Raw genomic sequence first — 26,450 nt, 5'->3', positions numbered from 1 at the left:
CCTGCCAGGCTGTGCATGTAGCCTGAAGGTGACAGAGAGGAGCAGTGCGGGCCCTGCAGCTTGAGGCTCTCTCCATTTGGCAGTGAGGGTGGCAGTAAAATTCAGTGTGGTTGTCCAAAGGCTGTTGTTCTTTTTATGTATCCTTACTCAGAAACCAAGATCTCCATGTAAAGGCTGCCAGTAGGCCTGCCTCTGGATGTAGATGGTCCAGGCCTTTCCAAGCACAGCCCAGGACATTAACTTCCTGGGATGGATACCTCTCCAAGGGACTTGTTTCTTGCTTGCACCTGCAGTAGAATTTTATTATTTCAGCCTGCCATCACCCACCCCTGGGAGTCTCCTCTGCCTGGCATGGCACCATGTCACTAAAGCTGTACTATAGTGTCTTAAAGCAGTCGGCTGCTGGTTCAATGTCAGTAGACAGGAGAGATGGGACAAAGAAAAGAAAGTCTTTGGGAAGAGGAGGAAAAGACTTATCAGTTGCCAATTCCCCTGGCTTATGAGGAAACTGCCTAATGGTGAGACACATCCCTACCTCCCATTTTTCTAATACCACCTCATCTTTTCCTGTTCTTTCTGCCCTTGAGCCCAAAGCATTGCAAGTCCATGACTGAATTTCCTTTCCTCTTCTGTCACCTTTATATCCCAGGATCTGACCCAGCTCCATGGCTGGGAAACTAGAGTCTGAGAGAGAGGAGAGAGAGAAAAGAGAAGCTGCTTCCTGAGCCCAGCTGGTTGAGAGGCTCTGGGGATTTAAGTCACCTCTTGTCAAAGCCCCTGGCTCAAAAGGAATTTCCCTTTTTATAAAACCTTCCTATTTCATGTATGCAGTGACATTTTTCTCTCTCAACTTGGGGACATCAGAATATTTGAGAGGTGTTTTCTGCTTCCCAGATGGAACATTACATAGCAACTGGTTGGATAAAGTATTACTAGCAAAAAAGGAAATATATGGAGGTCCAATTACAATTTATGCTACAAAGCAATAGTACTTAAAACAGCATGGTACTGGAATAAAAATAGCCACTTAGATCAATGGAACAGAAATGAGAACCCAGAAATGGCCCCAGTCATTTATAGCCACCGAATATATAACAAAGAGGCTAAAATAATTCAGTGTGTGTGTGTGTGTGTGTGGAAAGGTCTCTTTAACAAATGATTCTGGGAAAACTGGACAGCCATATGTAGAAAAAGTGAAACTAGACCACACTTGATATCATGCACCAAAATCAGATCAAAATGGATCAAAGACCTGGATATTAGACCAGAAACTCAAAAACATATATTGAAGAAAATACTCCCCATCTCTGCTTCATCTTGGATGCTGCTTGAAGAAATAATGTAATGTGAGATAAGTCAAATGAATACCAGATGATCTCACTTATATGTGGAACTTAAGAGACAAGGACAGAAAGGGAAAACAACAATTTTGAATTGGCTTTTATGTATTGCTCCAAAGCACAGTGCCATTAAGAGGTAGGAGAAGAGAGGAGCAGCAGAGCAGGGGGCTTTGGGGTGCTGGTACATGGTGGTGGAAATGGACTCAAATTGGGGGCAAGAAGGCTTTGCAGACACCTATCATGGTGAGATGAGAAGTTGTCACCATGTGCCAACAAATATACTGTAAGCCATTACCACCACCACTGCCCCCCAGTAAAATGAAGGAAAGAGAGATCCTGTTCTTTCCTTGACTTCAGTCAGCAGAGTGCTTTTGACACTTGCTTGGCTGTACAAGTGGGGTGTGGAGTGGACCTGCTATGGTACCTGCCCTCCAGGAGCTGTCAGTCTTATTTGTCACTTAGGTGTGCTGTACAGGGGAAGTTCAGGTGGCTCCAACCTGGCTCCATCTGTGTGCCAGATGCCTGCCTTGTCTGCTAGGTGAGAGGAAGCAGGATGGTCTGGCAGTGGTCTGAGCCAGGGATGAAGCACTCTAGTGCACCTGGAGGAAGGCTGAGCCTTGGCATGAAGCATGCAGCAAGATTCTGCTGCTTTCAGTGTGTCCCAGGGATGTGTGTGTTCAGCTAATTGCTCTTTGGTGAGAAGTTTGGAAATTGCTCAGCAATTTTGTTGACAAAAGGATAACAAAATTGCTGTTTTGCACAAAGTTGTTTGCTCTGGAGGCAAGTTGAGCCTGCTTTCAGTGAAACAGAGCTGGGAAAGAAGCAGCAGCTTGTCTAGCTTGGGGGTTTGCAGCATTTGTTTGCAAAAGAGTTGCTTCCTTGTCTGCTGTTGGGAATGATGAACCAGCTCAGAGTTGGTTCTATTGCTCCATGATTCTTTCAAGCCAGAGAGTGAGGATAGAGTCTCTGAGAGTTAGTTAGTGTCTGTGGGATGCTGCAGCCTGCTGGGGGCCCCTGTCACCCCCCTGGTATTTTCAGAAGGTGTCTCCCCTTCCTTGTCCAGTTCAAGCCTTAGAGCTAACTGTTGTTGTCGCAAAGCTTCCTAACACATGTCTTTACAAAGTGTGGTTAAAACCTTAAATTCAAGAGGGAGAGACAGCACAGTAGTTATATAAAAAAAAATTTATGGCTGAGGTTCCAAGGTCCCAGGTTCAATCCCCAGCACAGCCAAAAGCCACATCTGGGCAGTGCTGTGATCTTTCTCATTGTGCCTTTCTCTCTGTATCTCTCTCATTAAAGTAAAGTAAAGTAAAGTAAGAGGGAAAAAAAGAAGAAACTTGAATTAGTACAACCTTACTCTCACATTCTATACTTATATTGTCACTAACAATTAGTTGGTCAGTATGCATGTTTTGGCCTCAGTGAGCACCAGGTGGGGCTCTGGGAGCTGAGCTGACATCCATTCCCAGTGGAGGCCAGTTCCTTCTGAAAGCCTCATGTGTTTCAGGTAGCCTCACAGAGTCTGTTTGTGATATTCTTAGAGTCCAGTCACAAACTGTTGTAACTGGCAGGTGCCCAGAGGTAGGGGCACATCCCAGCACATCCTGGATGTGAAGAGGACCTTACCTGGTGTCCCCCAGCCTGCAGACCACTGGTGCTAAGGGGCTCTGCAATCACATTGTGTGGAGGAAGAGGGTGGCAGTACCTTGAGAACTCACATGTGGGTCACTAGGATAGGTCACCTATCCTATCCTATCTCACCATAATTTAGAATCTAGAAACTAAGAAGAAAAGTTACCATTTGCCTTCCAGCAGATGAGAAGGTACTGCTGAGGCAGGTGGCTTTGAAGGCCTCTGGTTTTGTGTTGTTCCAAATTCAGAGGGTTTGGCAAAGCCTTTCATGCACAGAACAGGATTGCTAGGGGTGAGAAATTGAGAGAGGTTGTGTGGTGATGCATTGGCTTTGTAGAGCAAGCCCTGCACTCTGCCTACATTTCTTTTCTTTTTTTTTTTTTATTGATTTAATAATGATCAACAAGACCATAGGATAAGAGAGATATAATTGCATACAATTCTCACCATCAGAGTTCCATATCCCATCTCCTCCACTGAAAGCTTCCCTATTCTTTATCCCTCTGGGATTGTGGACACAGGATCATTGTGGGGTGCAGAAGATGGAAGTCTGGCTTCTGTAATTACTTCTCCACTGGACATGGTGTTGGCAGGTGGATCCACATCCCCAGCCTGTTTCTATCTTTCCCTAGTGGGGCAGGGCTCTGGGGAGGTGTGGTTCCAGGGTACATTGGTGAGGTCATCTCTGCCTGCATTTCTGTGCTAGTTCCTATTTCTCCCTCATGATGCTCCCTCCTGGCCATATTTGCAGTGCTCCTTCTGCCTTCTCTTCTGGCACACAGGCTCTGCTTCTCCTCTCATATTGCCTCGGGCTCTCGCAGTAAAACAGGGTTACATCCTGTATTCCAAGCTTCTTTTCTCATCTCTGTCTTTGTTCCCAGTCTCCGCACTTTCCTTCCTCTTCAAGTCCTGGAGTCTGATCCCCACATCTCCACACACACACACACATGCGCGTACACACACACACACACACACACACACACACACACACACACACACTGCTTAAGGCCACTTGACGTGACCCACTGTATAATTGCAATTCATTGGGTGTGATTTCAGAGTTGAGCCATTTGTTGATTTGCTTTCTAATTTTTTAACTTAATTATTTATTTTTAATGCAAGAGAGTTATGGAGAGAGAAAGAGATAGAGACAGAGACCAGAGCACTGCTCAGATCTGGCTTATGTTGGTACTAGGGATTGAACCTGGGAGCTCAAAGCCTCAGGCATTAAAGTTTTATGCATAACTATTATGCTGTCTTCTGAGACCCTTGTTAATATGCTTAAAACCCTCTATAATCTTGGAAGCTTGGTGTTGCCACATTTTTGTGTCTCTTAAGAAAACATTCTCTTGGTGAAAACAGTGGAAGAATGTAGGACTTTCACGCATGAAGTCCTCAGATCAATCCCTGGCCCCACATGTGCCAGAGCAATGCTCTAGTCTCTCTCTGACCATCTATTGTTACTACACAGGTCGGTTTAGAAACACATTCTCCACCAAAACCAGAAATGATTGACAGGACAAACTAATGGTGTCCAGAGGGGTGGGGTGAGTTAATACAAGGAAAGGTGGGAGTATTCCACAGAGATGGATAGATGTGACACCCTGCTGCCATTCTCTGTATCTTTCTTCTCCAATGCCTGGGAGCAAGCCTATCAGGCAATTTGTATCCAAAAGTAGAAACATGCCCATTTGGGAGACAGACACTGTGTGTCTTTGAAATCTGTGAAAGATTGCTGAGCCACTGAAAAGCATACAAGCTACCGACATTGATAAAACCAAATTGACTGTGGATTAGAAATTTCATTTACCTACTGTGTATGCAGGATGCTGGGGTGTGGCTTCCAGTCCCTGAGGAGACTGGGGCCGTATTCCCAGGAGGTTTTGGATAACATAGAGCCCTGCCCCCAACCTAGAGAGGAGCCCCATCCATCGGTCCTGAAGCAGATGCTCTCCTGCCTAGGCAAGGCACAGGAAGTTGGACTAGAAGAGAGGCCTGGAACCCACTTAGCCTCTGCTGGTCCCCCAGCACCACAGCATTTACAGATGCAGAAACAAAGACAACAGAAGCAGGAAGTTGTCCCAGCAGAGACCAGAACCCAAGTCTCCACCACTCAAGAACTCTGCATAGTGGAGTTAGAAAAAGCTTCCAGCTTCTAGCTCTAGTCAGAGCTACCCATGTGATTTCACCGATTCATGGGGCTTTAATTTTTTTTTTTTTCTGCTGTGTGATTCTGATTTTTTCCCCTGGGAATCCAAAATGTTCTTGCCCTGGGGCCTGGAGAACCTTGGTCCAGCTGATCCTGCACTTTTCCCTGAACCCGTCATGTGGGTATGGTCATGGCCCTGCTTGTCTGCTGCCCTGGGAAAGAAGCTATAAGCTACCTCTTCTCAGAGAAGGGGAACATTCAGCCCTCCCTGCCAGGCAGCCTCCAATGGCAGTAAAGGAAAGGAGATAATTGATGAGCTTAATTATCTGTGGCAATAACATGATGAGGGTGCTGCCACGTGAGCTCAGCAGTGGCTTTCGCAGCATAGAATCCCTGCCCTAGGAGGGAGACACGTGGCAGTGGGCACAGGCAGACAGGGGCTGTTGTTCCTTTGCATTTTCAGGGGTTCCCACCCCCCTCCCTAGAGCAGGATGTGAGAGTGTTTGAAAAATCACTCAGCTGTATAAAGCACAACTTATATGAGATGGAGAGCAGCAAGCTTCCTGGGGATCACAGTCAGCCTTTGTTAATGAATCTGGGACTGATTAACCCAGGCTTCACATTGACATCGAAATACCCAGTTGGTTCTGTGCTTGGTGGGGGTAGAAGGATCTGATTCTGAACTTTCTAACTTTGAAACCAGGGGAAGGATAGGTCCTTGTGAAGCCTGGATGTGTAATGAGTTCCAGATCTTTGAAGCCAGCCCACCTTGCTCAGACCTTCACGGGAAGAGGTCAATCCAGACCCTGGAGCCTCCTTAGCCCCATTCCAGGCCCTAGGACACACAACCAGAGTGGAAACCTAATACTGACTGACCATTAAAACTATCAAGACTGGAGATATGGCTCACTGGGTAGGACAGTACAGGACCTAGGTTGGAGCCCAGCACCACAGGAGAGATACTGTGACAACAGAGGAAACTCCTGTCTCTCTTTCAATGAAAAAGCAACCTATATTGGTGAAGTCACACATGTAAAAGACAGTAACTCTTGAAAGCAAAAATTGTGACAACTGTCTTTTTTTTTAAGTGTTTAATTATTTTTAAGTGTTTAGTTAATTATTATTTTTTAAAAGTGTTTTGAGAGGGATGCAGAGAGAGAAAGGCACAGAGAGAAACACCAGAACACTGCTCAGCTCTGGCTTATGGTAGTGCAGGGGATTGAACCTGGGACTTCAGAGCCTCAGGCATGAGAGTCTCTTTGCATAACCATTATGCTATCTACCCCTGCATCCCCCCACATTTTGCCTAGTGTTACCAGAGTGATGCTGGGGCTCAGTACCTACATGATGAATCCACTGCTGGTGACAATTTGTTCACCCCCACTTTTAATTTTTTATTTGATAGTACAGAGAGAAACTGAGAGTGAAGGAAGAGCTAGAGAGGTAGAGATCATGAGAAACACCTGCAAATCTGCTTCATTGTTCCTGAAGTTTCCCCCTTCAGGTGGGGACAGGGGGCTCATGCATGGAAACACATGTGCTTTACCAGGCCCACCATTGCCAGCCTTCTCAACTGCCTTTCTTGTGTTCTATGTGCTCAGCACCTGGCAGACTATTAGGAATGTTGATCGAAACTCAGCATCCCTTCAAACTTCACAAGGACATTTAATGGCATCTTGGCTGTCCCCCAAAGCTGTGTGATTGAGTCCCATTGCCCAACTCATGCCACATGGCCTGGATCTGTCAACATCACAACCCGCTCTGCTCCCCTACATGGCTGATGACATCATCACAAGACCTGACTCTGGGCTCTTAATGGGTATGTCTCTGCCCCTTTGTGACCTCACTGCTGACCTCCTGGCTTTAGATCTGCTTCTTTCCATACATACATCATAAGAAGTACCTCAGGACCTGCATTCCCACACCAAACCCTGTATCTCACTAAGTCAGACAGGTCTGTCTCTCTGTTAGTTTGTGGCCATCTCAGGGCCTCTGGGGCTGTATTTTTGTCCTCCATAGAAAGAGCACAGGGTGAGGGAGGCCTGCAGAGCATGGACTTAGCCGATCGGGGCCATGAGGTGATTGGTGGAATATTAAGCTCACACTCACCCCACAGGGAAGGTGTTGTTCCCTAGAAACAGACTTTGGGCCACCAAAGTACCACCATCTGTAGTGAGAGGAGACCAATTTGGGAGAAACTGTGTCACCCAAAGCAAGGACAAACGTCAGCCTCTGTCCAACCCTCACAGACTTACTTCACAGCTCAGCTCCACCTCCAGAGAGTATACTTTTGTAAGGGCATCCCATTACTTACATGTATTTTTCACAGAGGTGATGCAAGCAAAGTAGATCTTCTCTGAGTTATATGGCTGTTTCTTTCAGAATGCGGGGACACTTTCCTCTCTAAGCAGTAAAATAGTAAAATCAGGCAGTCACTCACTGTTTAAATCATTGTTTCATTTTGTTTTAATATTACTATACTCTTGTCGCATTGGGTCAAAACTCAGCTTTGGCATTTGTGTGTGTGGGGGTCACCTTCTCTTAATTTTGTTGGCTCTGGAGAGTATGTGCAGGTGTTACCCAGGCAGGTGTAGTGAATAACTGTGGAGAGGGAGGAGGCTGGATTGCTGGTGATGGTTATCTCCTGTCAGAACACAGGGAGATGATGACTTTTTCTGACCTTGGAGGCATTATCTTTGGAGAAGGTTGGTGAATATGCTTAGCTGGCATGTGCTTCCTCCTTCAGAATGCCAGAGGCTGCTGGGGCTGTGACCTGGACTCCTTTTATCTCTCACAGGAATCTGCTGCTACTCTCTTTCCATCTGCATCTGCATCTACAGCTCTTCTACCCCCTTGGTAGAGTGAGATGGTTTACGCAGAGGCTCTAAGAGAAGGAGCTTCTTTAGAGCATATGTCTAAGTGAGTGGGGACACATATATGTAGATGGCATGGAAAAGAGAGGGTACCATATAGCAGGGTCCCAAATGCTCAAGTACCTTGGAGTAAGTGAGGTAGGTATTGAGGGGCTTGAGTTCTTTCATTGAACAAACAAGACCCCCTACTATGTGCTGGGCACTTATCTGGACATCTATGTGCATCATGGAATGAGAAGGCCAGGGATTCTACCCTATCTCATGGGTTCATGGGAGGAACCCTCCTGGACACCAGCCAGAAAAGCCATCTGTCTGCCTCTGCAAATACAGAAGGGGGAATCCTAATGGCATAGCACCTCCAACTCACACACACACTTTGGATGAGACTGGTAGTAAGATCATCTAGTATTTATCTTTCTCCTGTTTCATCCATGTTGTCATAAAAGGCCAGACTCCATATTTGCTTCAGACAGAATAACAGTCCTTATTTACGTAATCCTGGAGTGTGCTGGGAATGGTAGCACTGGGGTGTCTTTGGGCTCACTTCCAATAAATGGGGAGAGTCAGACTAGGTAGCAGGGCAGCACCCAAACCTTGTGTCTAGCTGACCGAATACCCTGGTGCCACTCATGGAGTCAAAGCATATGAAATCCTGAAGTGAGGGAAGCACTGAATTCCTGTGAGCAGTCTGATGGGTGATGAAGGCATCAGGGTCCTGTGAGGGTAGATCAGCAGGCTCAAGCACCAAGGTCTCCATCCAGCATCTGCTCACTACCACAAGTGAATGAATGCACTGTGCCCATGCACTACCCCTAGAGACTGCAGACAGAGTGAGATGTAGAAGAGGAAGTGATTGAGGAGTATATATCAGCCACTTGGGGACATTACCCTGGAGCCAAGTAGGGGTTTATGGCAGAAAAGAGAGCCATGTGGTAGAACAGTATGGGGACTGCAAGTGAACTGGCACTTCTTCTGAGGAGATCAGTGTTTCAATTTCTTTCTTTTTTCTTTTCTTTTTTCTTTTATTGCCACCAGGGTTATCATTAGGACTTGGTATCTGCACAACAAATCCATTGCTCACAGAGACCATTTTTTATTGAATTTTTTTTATCTTTTTGATAGAGGAAGATAAAAATTGAGAGAGAAGAGAGATATAGAGGGATTTAGATACCTGAAGCAATGCTTCACCACTTGTGAAACTTTTCCCCTGTAATTGGGAGCCAGAGGCTTGAACCTGGGCCCACGATCATGGTAGTGTTCCATGCCTCACCCAATGCTGGACTTTTTTTTTTTTCTGAGGGGGACAGGGAGGCAGAATAAGTGTCTGCTTGGGAAAAAAGAGATCTCAAGCAAATTTTCAACTTGCCAGAATCACCCAAGTATAGAGAAGTAATTGGAGGTGGAATTTGAGCTATGCTGACCCTGCCCCCCCTCCCCAACCTCCATGTAGGAGGATATAGGACACAAGGACTCTCATTCAATCATTCTCCCTCCTGGTCACTGCAAACAGGAACAGGGAGTTTGTTACACATATTGCTCAGCTGCTCACTTGATGTCAGTGTCAGATCCCCCAGTAGGAGAGAGGCAAAGAAGTGTATAGGTGAGAATCCTAAAAGCAAAATCCCACTCCATCTTGACTCACCTGGGGCTCTCTACGAACATGACCTTGGGGAAGCTGCACAGGTCCTGAAGAAGGTTAGCCAAGGCAAGGGCCATAAGGAAGCAAGGACAGCCAGAGAGATGGGCATCCCAAGTGTCGGTTGGGGCCAGGTGTCGGGTTGTGCCGCGGAGAAGAGAGAGAGGAGGTCCGGAGCAAGTGAGGTACACAAATCTTTATTATTGGATGGGGGGGGGTGGCTCAGGCCACGTGGAGTCAGCCGACAATGGCAGTCCCCACTACCTCACCACCAGGCAAGAGAGAGAGAGAAAGCGCCGAGAGAGAGAACCCAAGGGGGAGGGAAGTGGGAGAGCTTTTATTGGGCAACAACCAGGGGTGACATGTGGGGACAGGATTGGTTGAAAGGGGAACTGCTAGGATTTCTTGGGGCGTGGTAAACCTGGGGGCAGAGACTGCATCAGAATAATTCCTCAGCATCATCTCCTCCTTTCCCTTTATCTCTAAATGGACACAGAAGAGATGTGTTTATTTTAAGCAGGTTTCAGCACCTTGGAACATTCTCTTCCTTTCTCCTGGAGCTGCCTGAGCCCACACATATCCTGATTGGGTGAGAGATATGTAAGGAAAGCTCTACTCCCACCCACCTCTCCTGGGGGTGGAGGGAATTGGGGTATTGTTTTTCCCACCCTCTTGGGTTCTCCTCCCCTGTTCTGTCATGCTCCCTTACTGCTGACTTGTCATCACTCTGTCTTTCATTCTTACTTGTATTCTTTCCCTCCCATTTTTACTTCTCATCTGTAAAGAGGGAGTGGTAGGGATATTGCTGGGAAGATAATTCCTTCATGATTAATGTCAACTAATTAAGTCTAAGTTACTCATACATTTCAGTCACTCCTTTCCACCTACTTTCAAGGTGCCAAGTGTATGCCCAGCCACAGCGTATAGGCCTGTGACCAGTGTCCACTTCCTTCTCTTCTTACAGTTGAGTAGAAGTCAGATCCAGAGGCTTGTCCTGGTTTTAGAGGCCCTGACTGAGCATCTTTGGTCTAACAGCTCCTAAAAATGCTCTGCTTGGGGGCCAAGTGGTAGTGCACCCTGTTAAGTACACATGTTACTGTAATGTTCAAGAACTCATGTTCAAACCCCTGGCCACCAACTGCAGGGGGAAAGCTTTATAGATGGTGAAGCACTGCTGTGGGTGTTTCTATATATTTCTCCCTCTCTATTTCTCCCTTCCATTTCAATTTTATCCTCCTAAATAAGAAGGATAAAATAGAAGCCTGTAGATTCCTCATTCAGGTACTATGTCAGGAATAACTCTGGTGGTAATAAATAGATAAACAAATAAATAAGGACAAGTGAGATAATGCTGTGCTTGTGAGAGCTCTCCTGCCTCTGTGAGAGGTAAATCTGAGGGAACCAGTTTCTGGGAGACTAAGGAAAGGTGCCCACACCATCATATCCAGGTCTGTTGACTTGGTAGCTGGATATTGCTAAGTTCCCTTAGCTAATTGCAACAATTTGAAGTAACTTTGAATAATGTCAGTCTCACTAGCACAGTAGCACTCAGATGTGTCATAAGGTGTGGTGAGTTAGTGAGAAAACTGGCAGCTGGTTTCAATGCCCACTAGGGGCCAGCACCTACAGCCCCTAGCAGGGTCTGTCCATCCTCAGTTTCTCCAACTCCAGAGCCCTAGTCTCTATATCCTCTGCTTCCTCACTTGGCCAACCCCACATTCCTGGAAAGTTTTGCCCTTTTCTTTTTCTTTTTTATTTATAAAAAGGAAACATTGACAAAACCATAAGATAAGAAGGGTACAGCTTTGCACACTTCCCACCACCAGACTTCCGTATACCATCCCTTTCAATGATAGCTTTCCTATTCTTTAACCCTCTATGAGTATGGACCCAAGATCATTGTTGGATGCAGAAGGTTGAAGGTCTGGCTTCTGTAGTTGCTTTCCCACTGAACGCTGAACGTGGGCGTTGACAAGTCGATCCATACTCCTAGCCTGTCTTTCTCTTTCCCTAGTGGGGAAGGGCTCTGGGGAAGCAGAGCTTCTAGGCACATTGGTGGGGTTGTTTGTCCAGGGAACTCAGGTCACATCCTGCTAGCATCTGGAACCTGGTGGCTGAAAAGAGAATTAATATACAAAGCCAAACAAATTGTTAAACAATTATGGACCTGCCTGAATATCTGTGAGTCACTGCATACTGCAGTGGACTTGGGTGGAGGTGGTGCTAGTTAATAGCGAGATTCCCCTATTTACTGGCCTTGTGCCCTGGAAGCTAATGTGTTCTATTTTTTAGGTTCCGGTTTCTCAAGCTGCAAAAACAATTCTACCAGCACCAACTGCCCCCCGGTTGAATGTATGCATTTTTTATATTGGCTTTCTTTCTTTCTTTTTTTTTTTTATATTTGTTCATATTTGCTAGGAAAAGGAGAAAATGGGGTTGTTGGGAAGACGGACATCTGCAGACCTGCTTCACTACTCATGAAACTTCTCTCCTGCAGGTGGATACTGGGGCCTTGTACCTGGGTCCTTGCACATTGTAACATGTGAACTACCACCCGGCCCTAATCAACATATTTTTTATTGAACAGGTGCTATGTACTGGAGACTGTCCCAAGCACTCTGTATATAACAGTGAGCAAAACAAATAACTTATATTCTATCCAGAAAGAAAGTGGATAACAGCAAGTAAGACATTTAAGGGGGATATGTATTAGATGATGTTATGTCTTATATTTTAAAGAAAGAGAAAGCAAAATAATAAAGAGGAGTAGGAATGCAGGTTGTGGTATTATTATTATTATTATTTACCATAGGGGTTATTTCTGGGGTTTTGTGCCTATACAATGAATCTACTGCTGCAGGGGGCCAATTTATCCTTTTGTATAATTTTGTTAGTCTCCAGAACGTAGCAGCTGTTCAATAAAAAATATTTTGAAGCACAGTGCAGGAGACAGTCACAGTTGTGAAAAGCAGTGGTGGCAAGGTAAGGGTGTGTGTGATATTATTGCCTCAAGGGTGATCCTGTGACAGGGATGGGTGACAAGGTTGTGCTGGAGTGGTAGTTTACCTCACCAGGGTAGATCTACATTGGCTTCCTTCCATGGAGATCCCACAAATCCAAGGCATTGGCTTTGAATTGGCTAGTGCACTGCTTTGCCATGTGTGTGACCCAGGCTCGAGTTCGGGACCCACCACATTGAAGGAAGCATTGGTGCTGTAGTTTCTCCCTCTCCACCCCTCTTCCTTTTCCCCCCTCTTTCTCTCCCTCTCTTTACTTCTCCATTTCTCTCCTTTCCCTTTTCTCTCCCTCTCTCCTTTCCTCCCTCTCTGCCTTCTCTCTCTAAAAAAGAAAGAATGGTAAAAAGAAAAAGAATAAAAAGTGTGTGTGTGTGTGTGTGTGTGTGTGTGTGTGTTTGAGAGAGAGAGAGAGAGAGAGAGAGAGAGAGAGAGAGAGAGATAAAGGGGGAGGGAGAGGGAGAGGGAGTTTGAGATTGTAAACTAGAGACTGAACCTGCATCATCTTGAGAAGACCAAGTTCTGGTCATCAGTTTGGTTAAGATGGCCCTATGTCCTTGCCTCTCAGCCCTCCTCCTCCCCTTCACTTGCTGTCAGGCAAGTGCAGGTGGCCACAGTTGAAGCTCCTGCTCAGGCCTCTGTACTTGCCTTTGCCTGGAGCCCTCTTCTGCATGGTTCACTTCATTCCCTTCTCTACCCAGGTAGAGAAATCACCAATTTTCCATCAGCCATGCACTATACTCTCTTCTCCTCATTGTTCTGCTCCTCACCTTATTTTTTGTGTTTCTCTACTATATCCAATAGCTGCCATATAAATGTTATGATACATCATCCTAGAGGTTCAGAGTTTCACACAGAACCTGGTCCATAGTAAGCACTTAATTCATGTTTATTGATTGTAAAGAGGAACACTTTTGCTAAAGCTCTGAATGAGATACCAGACTCCCTTCCTGCTCCTTCCAGGTGCCCATTGAGATATCAGGCTTGGGTGAAGCTCACAGCTGCTTTCTCCCCATCTATCTGTCTATCCGCCAGGGATAAGGTGTGTAGTCAGCAGCCACTCCCAGTAAATAAAGCCAGCAAAGCCATGAGATTATCATACCCTCTTCCTTGATGTGATTATGAGGGGCTAAAAACAAATCAGAATCCATCATTTGTGAACAAAATTGTCAACTGCAAATTGTCAACAGTTTGGTTTAAAAATAGATGCTAAGTTGAAGATGTACCATGGGAAAAGCAGTTTGAATAGAATGTTAATAAGTAAATTCCGAAAACATTTTAGGGCAGGTGAAGGGTGTTGGTGGTGGGAAATGTGCTCAGTGGAGACCTGTGTATGCAGTGAACCACAGAGACACAATTGGTCAGTTTTTCTTCACAATCCATAGAAGAGAAGGATTTTCTGGCCATCTGCAGGGAAGCATTCACTCATTATGACTGGGTTGGTGTGTTATGCAAAATGGAAGAGAAGATTAGTTGGAAAATCTGCTAGCATATTTCTTTTTATGTAGGTCAACATTTTGACAATTTCTGCCCATTCATGAATTCTGGAGACTCTATCTTTCCTCTCTGTTGCTGTGCTAATTGGGAAAGACAGTACTTTTCCAGAAGAAGGTCAAGGGGCCTAGAAACTTTGAGCTTTGTGTTTATGCTTTTATTTCCACTTATATAAATATGAGTTCCAATACAATGTTTAAAGCTGATGGTAAGATATCTTAGTGTGTTAGATTTGTGTTCCTGAGACCTTAGGGTTCTTGGACACAATACTTAACATCATCAGAAGTTTAGTAGTGCTCTGGTATCTCTCTCTTGCTCTCTGTTTCTATATTGCTGTCTCTCAGACACATACATAGAAATACATTTTTTTAAATTCTAGGAGAGGAGCCAGGTGGTGGTGCAACTGATAAAACACACACATCACAGTCCACAAGGAACCAGGTTCAAGCCTCTGGTCCCTACCTGTGGGGGAAAGCTTCATGAATAGCGAAGTAGGGCTGTAGGTGGTTCTCTCCCTATTTTTCTCCCCTACCCCTTTCAGTTTCTCTCAATTTCTCTCTGTCTCTGCCGGGATAGCCTGAGGGTACTTCTTCCTGAGCTAGTGCTCTCTGGGATGCAGAGAACTCAACTGGAGCCGATCTAGGCTGCTGCGTGGGAGAGGGATCAGGAACTCGTGCTGCACTAACTTCGCAGGAGATACACTCTGGAACTCTTGGAGCTGGAAAGCAATTTCCAAGTGTCTTTAATCAGAAGAGCAGCTGTTTTTATACTCTCCAAGTAGGGTGGAAACAGGATGTGACATAGAGAGGGTGGAGCGAAAAGTGACTGGTGGAAGATCAGGGTGTGACAAGGAGAGGATCAGGGTGTGACAAGGAGAGGGGGTGGAGCAGGTGAGGATTCTACCACTAACCCACCAATGCCCTGGAGGGAGTGTAGTGCTTTATGTAAATGTAAAAGTGATTTATGTAAATAGACCAAAGCTTTGAATGGGATTAAATCTATCCCTATATAGGCATATGGTTAAGCAGAAGCCAGGGGTAGCTGGCATACTATCCAACATGTCTCCACCAGTAATAAAATTAAAATCTTAGGAGACTGAAACATAGCTCACTAGGTAGAGCATGTGCTTTTCCCTGTTTATAATCCAGGTTTGAAACCCAGCACCACATGGGAGGTGCTATGGCATTAAGGGAAGCCCTGGTGCTATGGTGTCTCTCCCTTTCTGTCTTTCTTTGCATCTGTGTCGCCATCTGAATATACAGAGTCAGCATTGGAGAAGTGAAATTGCACATGTTTGAGACCCTGATTCTGTATTAAAATGAAAAAAAAAAAACTTATTTCCTAGTGTTTCAGGTTTCCTCCTTTATATATAGTAATAAAACCAGTCAAGAGTCTTGAATTTTTCGTATTTCTTCTTTTCTCAACTTGAATCATAGATGGCAAAATTTGGTCAAGTCTTCATGTTCAACAGCTTTTTAATCCTGAGGCTGCAATTCCACTTATTATTTTTATTAGCTTAGTAGATTACAGTGCAGTTGTTGACACATGGGCATGAATACTCATCTCCCTGTGTTAGGTGAGTACAAAATGCTCTCACCTCTAACTTGGTTCATTTACCATCATCAAATCCCCCACTCCCACACCAGCTTTTTCCTTTCCCCTTCTTCCACAGAGTCCTTTGTTTTGGTGCAATACACACACACACACACACACACACACACACACACACACACAAAAAAAAAATACCGGAGAAGAAGAAATAAAGAACAAATCTAGTTAGATGTTGTATCCCTTTGTTAGGGTCACAGTAGAGTACACAAGCTGTATTGTCCAACAATAATGTATCAGCTCCTGAGTCCTGGTGGCAGGAGTTTGGAACAAGGCTCTTCTTTTTGGTAAAGTGCTTGCTCTCTGTCTCATGAGCTGTCTCCTGGCCTCCTCCACATTCCCCCTTTTTTTTTCATCAGCACATTAATCATATTAGGTGAATTCATTTTAACTGACAAATGTATTTTAGTTTAATTAGTTCTGTAAAAATATTATTTCTAAAAATACCACACTGTGAGATCCTAGAATGAGGACTTCTCCATGTCCTTCAGGAAGGATGGAATGGAACAAATTATGAAAGGGATGGAGCTTTGGGGGCAGGGCTTGGATGGGGCTGACAGAGGTTCTACTTCTAGTTTGGGGTGGGGCCAATCCTACTTCTGTTATGGGGTGGGGCTTGCTAGCCTCCCACTACCACCACCCCACCCCGGGTGACTAAGACCATTTACTGGTGAGTTCCCCTTTGCCATTGGACAAACATCAAATCCAACCTCTATTTATAACCACTTCCCCATCTTTCATTCCCCTCTGTTTGTTTTCTTTCCCCCATAAATTGAGGAGCTATGGGTGACCCCTTATCAGTTCCCAAGAATGTCATTTTTTCAATTTTCTTGGTGCCTTCCCACTTCCAGCTTATGTATTCTAGGGGGCGGGCAGGGTCATGTTCCATCCTGTACTTGTGGCTCTGCAGACACTGATGGGATGCAGTTGGGTAGTGCCAGAGCCAGGTGCCAGACTTGCTCAGGACCCACCTTGCCTGCTGGGGAGATGTGGAGAAAATAGATAGAAGCCTCTTTCTGCATGGAATCACTAGTCACATTTTTTCCCCCACTTTCTCTCCTCTTAGGGTAAGTGAGTATTCTGAACCTGTGTCGATGCTCTTGAAGTGGCCACAGAAGCAATGATGGCCCAGAGATGTTGGAGGGCATTTCTTCTCTCCTCCTCACATCTCCTCACATCTTGCCATGCTTTCTTCTCTATCCTTGCTGCCTCTTTCCAAGGAAGGCTTCCTGTCCTCATGGGGAATTTGTCTCTTGGATTCCACACATTTATAGCAAGGAGCACCATTGACAGTGTGGGCCCACCTTTCCTTCTCATACTTTCTGTTCTCTCAGCAGGCCTCTGCTCAAGGGGTAGCCTGCTTACCTGCCTTATGGTTTCAGAATTTATGTACTTACTTTTGCCTGGTCCAATCAGGGCTGTGTAATCTTCCTGCCTGTGGTTGGATATACTAGTCTTTTAAATATAATCCTGAGAATGGTGTTTCAGGATCCCAAGGTGTTTCCATTCTTATTGGTCTAAGCGCTCTCTGTACCATTTTATTTTATTTATTTATTTATGTGTTTATTTATTTATTTATAAAAAGAAAACATTGACTAAACCATAGGATAAGAGGGGCACAACTCCATACAATTCCCAACACCAGAACTCTGTATCCCATCCCCTCCCTTGATAGATTTCCTATTCTTTAACCCTCTGGGAGTATGGACCCAAGGTCATTGTGGGATGCAGAAAGTAGAAGGTCTGCCTTCTATAATTGCTTCCCTGATGAATATTCTGTAGCATTTTCTATAGAGGCTGCACCAGTCTGCATTCCCACCAGTGGAGGTTAGGGAAGTCAGAGGGGTAGATAAAAGGTTTCACTGGAGCGATGGCACAGGAAATTTAGTGGTGAGTGCTATGCGTTATACACATATATAGGCCTGAAAATATACTCCTAAACTCTGTGGCATTGTAAACTGACGTTAAGTGACAAAGAAGAATCAATGCTTTGGTACTCTGACAATGAACTCTGCAACCTCTGGGCCAAGCTGGCTTAATCACAATCACCTTCAGGCTTCTGCAGTTGCTCTTCCTTAGCAAGAAGCAGGGGGAAGGGGATAGGGCAAGAGAATGGGTGGGTGGGACTGCAAGAAGTGCTGTGAGAAGGGGGCATACCTGAGATGCTTAAAATGCAGGTGAATCTGGTTACTGAGAGTCTGGGGTACAAATTCAGCACTCCCTACTTCATATAGGCACTTCTGCCTTCCCTTATCCCCCTGCCCCTGCCTCAGTGAGTGCTCCCAGGAGCTGGGCTTGTAGTGCTTACTACCTCACTAGAAGCCTATAAACATTATTTTATATGGTACATAAAGCATTGGGTTCATAAGCATTTATCGATTGTTTATATATGTTGCCAAGTCTAGTAACAAAAATGAATGTCTCAGCATGCAGCACTCAGCTTGGGAAGTAAGCCAGTCCCCACTGCCTTGCTTCTGTTACTGGTGCCTCCCTGCCTCCTCTCAGGAGGGAACTCCTATCTTGATGGAATTTGTTATCCCCCACCTTTGAAAGCAGCTTTCACCACATATATATGTATCTCTAAGCAGCATGTCTTGAGCTTCATAAAAAATTGAATTTTAGCCTTTTGAGCTTTATTTGAATGCCACATATTGCCCGGGAAGATAAACAGTGGATATTTTCCTTTAAAACTTGGATTTTTCACTGGTGTAGGTAATCACAGTTCTCTGGAGACACAGTTCTGGTATTGGGGTCAGGCTGGGATACTGCCACAAACTGGGTTGCTAGGGCAACCAGGAGGCTGAGTTCATAAGGTTCCCACCACAGGAGCACTTGGGAGAGGTACCTTCACCCCCCTCACCTGGGAAGACAGGTCTTCTGTGTATCTGGGAAGCAGATGAATTAGTCGCTGGCACCAATGGCATTCTGGGGTGAATGAGCAGAGTGTTGTTCATCCTGCTCAGGTAGGATTTGGGGGTGATGTGAACAAAGGAAGGACCAGGAATGGCAATTCCAAGATGTAGCCCCACACATGCACTCCCAGTGCAGACAGCAGAGCCACTCCTGGTGAGGAGACAGGGGCTTAGAAGAGCAGAATGAATGGCCAGACATCTATCCTTCTGCCTTTATCATTCTGCTGCTGTTCACTGCAGACTTACTCTGTGCTGGGAGGTGATGTGTGACCAAGACTTCTTCCTGGTCTCATGAACCCCAAGGTCCAGTAAGCAGTCTGTTGTCCTTTTTTTTTTTTTTTCTATATGTTTGTGCTAGATTCTAATGCTGTAACTGATGGCCAGCAGGCATCAGGGCACACAGCAGTGAGTTTACTGCATGTGGCTCCTTGGCTGTAGGGGTAGCCAGAGCTATTTCCCATGCCGAAAACTTTATCTAGCACACTGATTTCTTTTTTTTCCAGAGTATGCAGAATGTCACAACTCTGTACTTACTTGTTAACATAGAAACTGAGATACCTTTAGAGCTGAGGGAAAAGAGCAGGGGAGGGAATCAAGCAGTGGTTCTTAAAACATCATATAAAACAGGTCCCATGAAATAGAGCATATGTTCACATTTATCCATAAATTAGGACAAAATATATACCAAAAAGCAAAAGTACACAATAGTCTGCAGTGAGTCAATATAAAGTTCATAATGAAATAATTACTTACACTGAAATACCCTCCTCACCTACTTCCTATTACACTTCCCTCACTCACTCCAAAGCTAACTTTATCAAGCCAGGACTGCAAAAGCTGAATAAGAGCAAGAGACTGGGATACTTTAACAATGACTCTTTAGTCACTATCAGGCCACCCCATTAGCTGGGGCCCTAATCGGGGAGTCCTGAGATTCCCAAACAGACAAGATGGGTGTAGATCTCAAATAAATTCCTCTCTCCATTGTTACTTTATCTCTATCAGGAACAACAAAACAGACCCCTTTGTGTGCTTCCATAGGACCTTTCCCTCAGCTTGGATCAACAATGGTAAAGAATGTTCTATCTTCCAAGTGGAGGCTGGACAATATACTCTATGCTACACCTGAGGAAGATTGGTCCTGATAATGGGGCAGCTTGGAATGTTCTTACTGAGGATCACAGAATGTGAGGTCGATCTACAGGGATGCAGAGGTCACATAGGCTCCTAAGCTGAATATAGGCCCCAGATCAGATCAAATCAACAGGGTTTATAGTCAACAATATTTATATACCTTTACCATATTTTGGAGCTACTCTCTTCCCTGATCCAGCTTTCTGGTTCTTTTTGCAGCCATGGCATCATCTCCCCAGACAATAACTTGGATCCACCTGCATATCAGATTTCAGGCTCAGGGAAAAAACAGAAAACAAAAAACAAACAACAACAACAAAACTAGTATAGCCACAGGCCCTTTGTAATATAACTAAAATATGCCTACTAGCTATCTAGAAAACAGAGACCCCCCCCAACTCTTCATCTGCACTATTCCAGCCTTTAGGTTCATGATTAGCCAACAATTTGTTTGGATTTATATGTTAACTCTCTTTTTAGACACCGGGTTCCAGATGCTAGCATGATTCCAACCAGACTTCTCTGAACAGACAACCCCACCAATGTGTCCTGGAGCTCTGATTCCCCAGAACCCCGCCCCACTAGGGAGAGAAACAGGCTGGGAGTATGGATCCACCCGTCAATGCCCATGTTCAGTGGGGAAGCAATTACAGAAGCCAGACCTTCCACCTTCTGCATCCCACAATGACCTTAGGTACATACTCCCGGAGGGATAAAGATTAGGAAAGCTATCAGGGGAGGGTATGGGATACAGAGTTCTGGTAGTGGGAATTGTATGGTTGTACCCCTCTTATCCTATGGTTTTGTCAGTGTTTCATTTTTATAGATAAAATAATAAATAAATAAATTATGTATACAAAAATCTGTGTAAGAGGACTCCACCAGTGTGTCCTAGAGTCCTGTTTCCCCAGAGTCCTGCCCCACTGGGAAAGAGAGAGACAGGCTGGGAGTATGGATCGACCTGTCAATGCCCATATTCAGTGGGAAAGCAATTACAGAAGCCAGACCTCCCACGTTCTGTACCCCATAATGACCCTGAGTCCATACTCCCAGAGAGATAAAGAATAGGAAAATTATCAGGGGAGGAGATGGGATACAGAGCTCTGGTAGTGGGAATTATATCCCTCTTATCCTATGGTCTTATCAGTATTTCTATTTTATAAATAAATTAATTACAATAAAAAAACACATATGTCCAGTAAAGTATATATGGGGTTTCAGAAGGAGGAAGAGGGGTACTAACTATGGGAGAGGAGGATGGTTTGGTGAAGAGTGAGGTATACTGACACCTACCTTGGGGAAATATACCCTGGTGATAACATGCAGGCAAATCAGCATTCTCTCAATAAAGTGATACTGAATTTTGGGGAAAAATATGAGCTCAAACCCAATTATATCACTGCTACTTAAAATTCATGGTCTAGAGGAGGTCACTTGTCCAGACTGCTGTCTCCAGGGAGGGAAGTTGACTTTCCCTCCAGGCAGAACTGTCCTGTAAGAATGGGCCCTGAGTGACATGCAGATTTCTCTTACAGGGAGGCCAGAGAATGTTTAGACAAAAAAGTATAATCTATCACAGATACAAACAGAAAATATAGCGACAGCAGTATGCAGCTTAGTATTAGGTAAATGCAATGGTTTTGATTTTATACACACACCCACATACTACATTAGCTTCACGATTTTGTTGAAAGAACACATTGCAACCCATTTGTCTATAGCTGAAGATTGTTCCAGAGAGCTGGCCTGGGGCCCTGAGAGAACTGAGTGGCTGGCAGGGCTTTTTGCCAGCTGTGGGTGTATGCACAGAGACTATGACAGGCAGCCCCTTTCTACCTCCCCTCTGGGCTCCTCTCCTGTCAGAAGGCCTGTCTGTAGGCTGGTCCTCTCTGAGTTCTGCCTTTGTGTATCATCCCTAAATACATGATGGCTCCACCTCATTAATCAGTTGAATTTTGAGGTTGAAGTCATAGCTTCCTTTCATGGAACCCAATGATAATGACAACTTCCACCACTCGAGACACATACATGTACAAAAGGGAACTTGTAAGGGCCAAGTGTTGGTGCACCTGGTTACACACTTACGATGTACAAGGACCTGAGTTAAAACCCTTGCTCACCATCTGCAAGAAGGAAGATTCATGAGTGGTGAAAAAGGGCTGCAAGGGTCTCTTTTTCTCTCTTTTTATCCCCTTCCCTTCTCAATTTCTCTCCTTTCAAATAAAGCATATTTGGGGGGGGCAGGCAGTGGTGCACTGTGTTGAGCTCACATATCACCATTCACAAGGACCTGGGTTTGAGCCCCCAATCCCCACCTACGGGGGGGGGGGTGTCTCATCAGTGGTGAAGAAGGTGTGAAGGTGTCTTTTTGTCTCCTTCTGTATCTTCCCTTCCTCACTCAATTTATCTATGCACTGTTAAGTAAAATAGAAGGAAAAAAAAACTTTTTAATGGAAAAACTAGACACCAGGACCAGTGGGTTCATCATGTAAGCACCAAGTTCCAGCAGTCACCTTTGTTATTGAATTAAAATGAAAGCAAACAAACAATAGGGAATTAGTCTCATTTATTTATTTATTTTTATTTTTTAAAGAATATTTATAAAAAGGAAACACTGACATAAACCATAGGATAATAGGGGTACAACTCCACGCAATTCCCACCACCATAATTCCATATCCCATCCATCCCTTGATAGCTGTCCTATTCTTTATCCCTCTGGGAGTATGGACCCAGGGTCATCAAGGGGTGCAGAACGTGGAAGGTCTCACTTCTGTAATTACTTCCCTGCTGAACATGGGTGTTGACAGGTGGATCCATACTCCTAGCCTATCTCTCTCTTTCCCTAGTGGGGCAGGGTTTTACAAAAGAAAATTTTATCGGGAGGAAGACAGCATTCTCTCAGCCTGCCTGCTTAGTGTTCCCTCTCTTGCCCCCACACCTTCCTGCAAGGTTATCAATACAGCTCAGTGCCAGTGTTTCTGGTGGACTTTTGTGTGTGTGTGTGTTGTTGTTGTTGTTATTGTTGTTGTTAATTGGACAAGACAGAGAGAAACTGAGAGGGGAGGGGAAGGTAGATAGGGAGAGAGAAAGAGATATACCTGCAGACCTGTTTCACCACTTGTGAAGCGATGCTCCTCCCCCCCCCACACACACACAGGCAGCTTGAACTAGGATCCTTTTACATGTCCATGTGCTTTGTACTATGTGTGCTTAATCTGGTGTGCCACTGCCCTGACCACTTCTCTTCTCATTCTATTTCTCTGTCTGCCCCATCTATCTGCAAGAGTAGACCTCATCTACAGAGCATATTGGAGTCACACTGTGAAGACTACAGTGCATTTAGAACTAGGTCTAAAGCGCTCTCTTCCTGGGTTTGTAATTGCTGTGGGACTGGGTTGCTCTTGATTGCACAATAGGCCAGTATTTGTCTGTACTCCAGTGTGTGTTGCTAAGCAGCCCTGGCCTTTTCAAAGCTGCACGTTTGTGTTCTCCAAGGGCAAAGGACTGTATCTCCGCCTGTCTTAGCGGAGATTCCCCAGGGTACCTGATAAGAGCAGCTACTTTGTGCACAGTGGATACTCAGCCACCTTGCCTATCTCTTCTCCTTTGAACCTCCACCAGATGCTCCTGTGGCCCTGGGACCCTGAGCCTGTGCAGAGGAAAGATTATACACAGGCCTTGATTTGAGAATTTTATATGGAAAAAGGAGGTCAGCTCAGACAGTTTGGATCTGGACGAGTGAAATAGTCACTTGGATAGTGTGCTGCTTTGTCATGTGTGTGACCCAGGTTAGAGCCCAGAATTCACCACACTGAAGGAAGCTTCGCTACTATGGCCTCTTTGATTCTCTCTGCCCCTGGCTCTATATAAATAAGGGGGCAGCCAGTAGTGCCCCTGGCTTAGCACATACAAGACCACGTAAGCTGCTTCTCCCCATGTGTAGGGGAGAGGGTCCGTGAGTGGTGAAGCAGGTCTGGGGGTGTCTCTCTTTTTCTCTCCCTTTCTCTGTCTTTTCCTCCTTTCTCAATTTCTATTTATTCTATAAAATACAAATAAATAAATACAAATAAATAAATAAATATAAAAATGGTCACCAGGAGGAGTGGATTCGTCATGCACTGAGCCCCAGTGATTACCTTGGTGGTATTAAAATATGTATATGTGCATGTGTGTATATGCCTAACTGCATGTACATATATATATATATATGTGTATGTACATGTATGATAAGCCACACACTGAGTACCCAGCAGAATCTACTTTGAGCCTGTCACAGTACTGTGTGCTAAGTCTGGGTTTCTCATTTTATAACATGGAAATCATGGGAAGCTGTTGGTTGTTGTCTCTTGCATACAAATATGCAGTACCTCTCTTTCTGGTGGCCTCGGGTCTGTGAGGGTTAAGAACAAAGAACTGGAAGAGTGGTCAAAATATTGCCTGGGTTGACATGAGGCCATATGTGACTTTTGGGCTTCTGATCCTGAGTTTCTAGAGGCCTTTGGCTGTTCCTACCCAGTCCCAGAATGCTCAGGTAGACAGCTGCAGACACTAATCAAGGGACTGTCCAGTGAACTGCAGTTAGGGGATGATTGAGTAAGAGAGGTCATTCATGCCTACCTGCTCCAGGGAACAAAGGTTAGGCCTTACAGGGATCATCCAGGATTGTAAGTAGACGTTCTTAGGAAGAGCATGGGAGCAACTCAGAATGATGATAGGGGGACAGGTAGTGGGGGTGCAAGACAGAGTAGAGCTCCTCTCTGGGGGGTGGGGGTGGTCAGGGGTGTGGAAAAACAGTCTTCAGATGAGAAACAGAGGGTGCTTCTATACTGTGCTCCCACAGATGCGAAATTTCACATCTATACTCTCATTAACCATTGCAAATACTGTTACTTTCTATTAAAATTCAGTCTGCCAGTGTCCCCAGAGTACTTTTAGAAGTTACCCTTTAGGGGCTGGGTAGTGGTGCACACAATAGACCATGCAAGTTACAATGTGCAAGGACCTGAGTTCAAGCCCTTTGTCCCCACCTGCAGGGAAGAAACTTCACAAAAGGTGAAAACAGTGCTGTGGGTACCTTTCTTTCTTTTTCCTTATCTAGCATCCAATTAATTTCCCTTTACTTTCTCTCTTTCTCTATCAAATCAAATAAAATAAATAAGAAGTTAACCTCTGCACTCAGTGGCACCTATAAGGTCACTGCATATTTGGCATTCTGTAATTCAGACCTTGAACTGGGACAGGGCTCTCTAGTCTCCCAGCAGGACACCTCCAGCTTCCAGAGGAGCCCCTCCATTCTCCACTCTTACTCCATGAACCTAGCCATGTTGAATGGGGCACTGAATGCTTCCTAAGGAAACCAGCCTCCCAAGGTCTCTGTCTGCTTGGCTGCAGTCTGAAGGCCTGTCCTTTTTCTTTTGCAGTGCAAGTTGGAGTTCCATGCTTGTTCAGCCAACAAAGCCCTCACCACCCTCTGTGATGGGCCCTGTCCATGTCTTCCAGAGCCTGAGCCACCAAAGCACAAGGCAGAAAAGAGTGCTGGTAAGTGGGGACAGCAGGGAGGTCCTGAAGGGTTAGGGGAGGGCTCTGTTCCAAAGATCAAAGGCAGGTTCACTCTTCTGGTCCAGGCTGGGAAGAGGGGTCTTCTTGGTAAAATACTCTGGGCTTGTTTGGAGCCTTGAAACCACATTGCCTTCAGCTATCATTAAGCAGGAAAAAAAAAAAAAGAGCTGAGAATCTTTGAAAATTCTATCAGTCCAGAATATCCACTGGCTTCTCTTAACAGTCATATCTGCTAGGATGAAGAAAAAGCAAGTTTTCAGTTTGAAAGATGAGGAACTGCCCTGGGCTCCATCTTGGTTTTCCTTGAACTCTAATCTCCAAATCCTTTGAACTTCTCAAGGCCAGATTTCAAAACAGAGATTGCAGAGATGTCACAGTAGTGACGAGTATTCCCTCTGCAAGCATTTCTTCATGAATTTATTCTGCTTGAAGGGCAGTGCAGTGCTGGGGGACACATGAAAGGAGAGGCCTCCCCAGGAGCCACTGCTCCTCTGCTATGGCCTAGGGGAGCAGGAAGGTTGGGCTTATTTGGATGATTTTATGAAGGAGAGACAGGCGTGCCATTCCTGTAGTCTCTGCTCCTTCTTGAGCTTTCCTTCAGGAAACCCCAGGCATAAAGCTTATGTTTGCCATCTGTGGAGCTGGACTGTCTCCTTGTGGCTGTGGAGCCTCTGGAATGTTCTGTGATACTGTTTTCAGAGTAAATAGATGATGATATTCTAGTTTTAACTTGCTTGTGGCAGTGACAGTGGCAATATTCTGTCATGAGGTTTAGCTCAAGATGTAGAAGGACATTATAATTCCCAAAGCCTCACAGTCACCAATAATCACCAGATGTTTCTTGACCACAAGGCCTGTCTTGTTGCATGTTGACCAGATGTATCTGTAGAACTGCAGTGGGAAAAACAAAAGTCATTTAATATGTATAAGCAACTACTTAGCCCAGAAAATTTTGTTTGAATTGTTCCTGTATATCCTCTTGGGGATTCTCAGTAGCCCATATTAATACAGGTATTTTGTTTATTGCTTTTCTTTGCACTTTCATTTTGAGGGTAGGAAGCCAAACAAGAAAAATCATTTATACCTTTTTGCCTGT

General features: G+C 45.0%; 1 protein-coding gene across 1 annotated transcript in view; it reads left to right on the top strand.

Annotated features, from left to right (window-relative positions):
• Positions 1-26,450, top strand: part of SPOCK1 (SPARC (osteonectin), cwcv and kazal like domains proteoglycan 1) — a 657,613-nt gene that overhangs the window by 497,518 nt on the left and 133,645 nt on the right. The window contains exon 6 of the mRNA XM_007517572.3: positions 25,216-25,333. Within this exon, the coding sequence (XP_007517634.2) occupies positions 25,216-25,333 (118 nt within the window). The remainder of the gene's footprint in view (positions 1-25,215; positions 25,334-26,450) is intronic.

The sequence above is a fragment of the Erinaceus europaeus genome, chromosome 2, assembly GCF_950295315.1.
Source record: "Erinaceus europaeus chromosome 2, mEriEur2.1, whole genome shotgun sequence".
NCBI classification, from domain to species: Eukaryota; Metazoa; Chordata; class Mammalia; order Eulipotyphla; family Erinaceidae; genus Erinaceus; species Erinaceus europaeus.
This window is presented reverse-complemented; position numbering and strand designations above follow the sequence as displayed.